Source organism: Corylus avellana, chromosome ca9, assembly GCF_901000735.1.
Source record: "Corylus avellana chromosome ca9, CavTom2PMs-1.0".
Lineage (NCBI taxonomy): Eukaryota > Viridiplantae > Streptophyta > Magnoliopsida > Fagales > Betulaceae > Corylus > Corylus avellana.
The window spans coordinates 16,516,866-16,520,624 of NC_081549.1; the positions used below are offsets into that span (position 1 = coordinate 16,516,866).

The 3,759-nt window shown below is 39.9% G+C and overlaps 1 protein-coding gene across 1 annotated transcript; it reads left to right on the forward strand.

Annotated features, from left to right (window-relative positions):
* Positions 1-957: 957 nt before the first annotated feature.
* Positions 958-3,493, forward strand: LOC132192008 (transmembrane 9 superfamily member 11). The gene has a single exon (XM_059607181.1). It carries the CDS (start codon positions 1,302-1,304, stop codon positions 3,273-3,275), a length of 1,974 nt encoding a protein of 657 aa, XP_059463164.1. The 5' UTR covers positions 958-1,301; the 3' UTR covers positions 3,276-3,493.
* The last annotated feature ends 266 nt before the right edge of the window (positions 3,494-3,759 follow it).

The following is a 3,759-nucleotide window of genomic DNA, read 5'->3' on the forward strand; positions in this document are numbered from 1 at the left end:
CGGAGGGGACGATCAAAGTGACTACTTTATCTAGACGTGAACATAGTAACACATGCCTGTTAAAAATTACACGCGATCCTTCTAATCCAATTGAGCCATAATTTGAATATGATGAACATGATTTTACACCCTGATTTCAATGTCAAATCCCACCTACATTTGGGTGTAACTAGGTATTACGAATCCAAATTTGCAACGGGATAATTTAGTTTTTTAGAGGGAATCATAAAACTAAGTTTAGCTCAACAATCTTCGATGTGTTCCGCAATTATTTTTTTTTTAGTTTCCCCCTCCCCCAACACCTAAAATTTTAATTCCGTCCCGACCTACATTACACTAGAAGAATATGTCATGTCCACAAACTTTTTACATTAAGTGAATTGAGAAGTTAAAAAAGGACTTTCAGTTTTAGTTAAAATTAGATCAGTTGAGATTAAAACACGTTATTCACATTAATTGTTTGGCTCGTTTTCAAACTATTATTAGGGGTGCTAAAATTCCAACTATTGCCTCTCTTTCCTTCTTTTACTAAACTATGTTGATTCGTTATAATTTTTCAGCTAAAAATTCATTCATACCCATCAAAATATTGCTTCTTATTCAATGGTACAAAACACCTAATTTACACGATTTGATTGAAATGACTCTCTTCAACTAATTATTAGATGAATTCACATTTCAAAAAAAACAATTAAACTCCATTTTATTTTTATTATTATTTTAACTCTCACAATTTCAAACTCTTAAGAAACGAAAATTCTGAAAAATTAAATTGTAATAATTAACCATCAAACTATTTTTCAATACTAACAATTAAATAAATAGTAAATTACACTTGAGGCCAGGCACTGACAATTTGATTTCAGAAACTGATAGGGCCATTATGGTCAATCAGAGAAAAAGCCAGGAGTCCTTTTGGCTTTGCCACCTTCCCGAAGATACACCAAGCATATATATCTGGTATAGGCTCCTCTTCTATTCCGCACCCTTTTTCTCTCTGTCTGTATTGATGCACAATCTTTTCACACTGAGAGATCCATCTCTCAATATTCGTGTATCTCTTTCTCTCTCTCTGCGCTGAAGGTCAGTTAGATCCGTACTTCCTCTCAAAGAATTTTCATTTTTTGTTATATTTAGCCGAATTCTTTAGATTTAGACTGCTAGAACTGTGTTAAATTTCATATCTTTGGTATCTGAATCTGAAATTAATCCCAAAACCCGCGTGGGATTTGCGTTTGTCTTTGTTCTTTTACCTCCTTTTCTGATCTGGGTCTTCCAGATCTGACGCAAATCTTTCAAAGATGGGATCTTTTAATCAATTTAGGATCTGGGTCTTGACCATTTGCTTGGTGTTCCAATCCGGGTATGGGTTTTACCTTCCTGGTAGTTATCCCCACAAGTATGGTGTCGGTGATCCGTTGTCGGTGAAAGTGAATTCTCTCACTTCCATCGATACGGAAATGCCCTTTAGCTATTACAGTTTGCCCTTTTGTCAGCCTGAAGGCGGTGTCAAGGACAGCGCTGAGAATCTTGGCGAGCTCCTCATGGGAGATCGGATTGAAAACTCTCCGTATCTGTTTAAGATGTACACCAACGAGACTGAGATCTTTTTATGCAAGTCGGATCCATTGTCGGCCGACGATTTCAAGATCTTGAAGAAGAGAATTGATGAGATGTACCAGGTTAATTTGATTCTCGATAATTTGCCGGCCATTCGTTATACCAAGAAGGAGATTTATGTTTTGCGGTGGACGGGGTACCCTGTTGGAGTTAAGCTTCAGGATGATTATTATATATTTAACCATTTGAAGTTTAACGTGCTTGTTCATAAGTATGAGGAGGCCAATATGGCGCGTGTAATGGGGACTGGTGATGCGGCTGAGGTGATCCCGTCAGCTGGGAAGGGAGGATCAGATGTGCCTGGGTACATGGTTGTTGGGTTTGAGGTGGTTCCTTGCAGTGTTGTTCATAATGCTGATTCGGTGAAGAATTTGAAGAAATACGGAAAGTACCCAAATCAGGTGAAATGTGATCCCAACACGGTGTCTATGCCGATCAAGAAAGGGCAGCCGATTGTCTTCACGTATGAGGTTACGTTTGAGGAGAGTGACATCAAGTGGCCATCACGATGGGATGCTTATCTGAAGATGGAGGGATCGAAAGTCCATTGGTTCTCGATTTTGAATTCTCTGATGGTGATTACTTTCCTTGCCGGCATTGTGCTTGTCATCTTCCTGAGGACTGTTAGGCGGGATCTGACCCGTTATGAGGAACTTGACAAGGAGGCTCAAGCTCAGATGAATGAGGAATTATCTGGTTGGAAGCTTGTTGTGGGGGATGTTTTCCGTGCCCCAACCAATCCTGCCCTTCTCTGTATCATGGTCGGAAATGGGGTTCAGATTCTTGGAATGGCTGTTGTGACCATATTGTTTGCTGCTCTTGGATTCATGTCACCTGCTTCGCGTGGAACGCTTATCACAGGTATGCTATTCTTCTATATGATACTTGGTATTGCAGCTGGTTATGTTGCGGTTCGTCTCTGGAGGACAATTGGCTGCGGTGACTACAAAGGATGGGTTTCAGTCTCATGGAAGGTTGCTTGTTTCTTCCCTGGTATTGCCTTCTTGATCCTCACCACTTTGAATTTCCTTTTATGGGGAAGTCACAGCACAGGAGCCATTCCATTTTCTCTTTTTGTTATTCTGCTTCTCCTCTGGTTTTGTATCTCGGTTCCCCTTACCTTAGTTGGTGGATACTTTGGGGCAAAGGCACCTCATATCGAATACCCTGTTCGAACGAACCAGATTCCTCGGGAAATCCCTTCTCAGAGATACCCGTCTTGGTTGCTTGTTCTTGGAGCTGGCACACTCCCTTTTGGTACCCTCTTCATTGAGCTCTTCTTTATCATGTCTAGCATTTGGATGGGCCGTGTATACTATGTCTTTGGTTTCCTCTTTATTGTTATGATCCTCCTCGTGGTGGTCTGTGCTGAGGTGTCTTTGGTTCTAACCTACATGCATCTCTGTGTGGAGGACTGGAAATGGTGGTGGAAGTCATTCTTTGCTTCTGGTTCTGTTGCCATCTACATCTTTTTGTACTCCATAAACTATCTTGTATTTGATCTCAAGAGTTTGAGTGGACCTGTCTCGGCAACTCTTTACTTGGGGTATTCACTCTTCATGGTTCTGGCAATCATGCTGGCGACCGGCACTGTTGGGTTCCTTTCATCATTCTGGTTTGTGCATTACTTGTTCTCTTCGGTGAAGCTGGATTGAAGAACTTTCTCGGCTCAAAAGAATGGCACTTTGAAGAGCATTGGTGGTGGTGATTCAAGGCACAAACAACTTTTCTATGATGCTTTACTTTTCTACAGTTTTATTTTGCTAGGGAACTTAGAAAATGTAATAACAATATAATAATTCGTCCAGTTTTGCTTAATTCTTTATTAGATGGAGATCATGGAATGATAGTTTGCTACCAAAGTTTATTTGCATTTTTAGTTGGTGTTAGTTGGCATGATGTGGTTTTAGTTTTCTTTTTTCACTAATCAGACCTGTATGGTTTGAAATGCTACTCACCATTATATGCTCTGCTTATTTTCTTGATTTGTTTCGCCCTGCTTATGCCGTTGCTTATTTCTATTATAATAGAAAACTTCTGTCTTTTCTGTATACTTTTTCTGGTTCGTCGCTACCACAAAAGCTATATACAATTTGATCAGATCATATAGATATCCCTAGGACGGACCCGAAGTATAAT

Bases quoted from the DNA above. Each gene is read 5' to 3' on its own strand.
- LOC132192008 (XM_059607181.1), top strand. From the start codon at position 1,302: ATGGGATCTTTTAATCAATTTAGGATCTGGGTCTTGACCATTTGCTTG.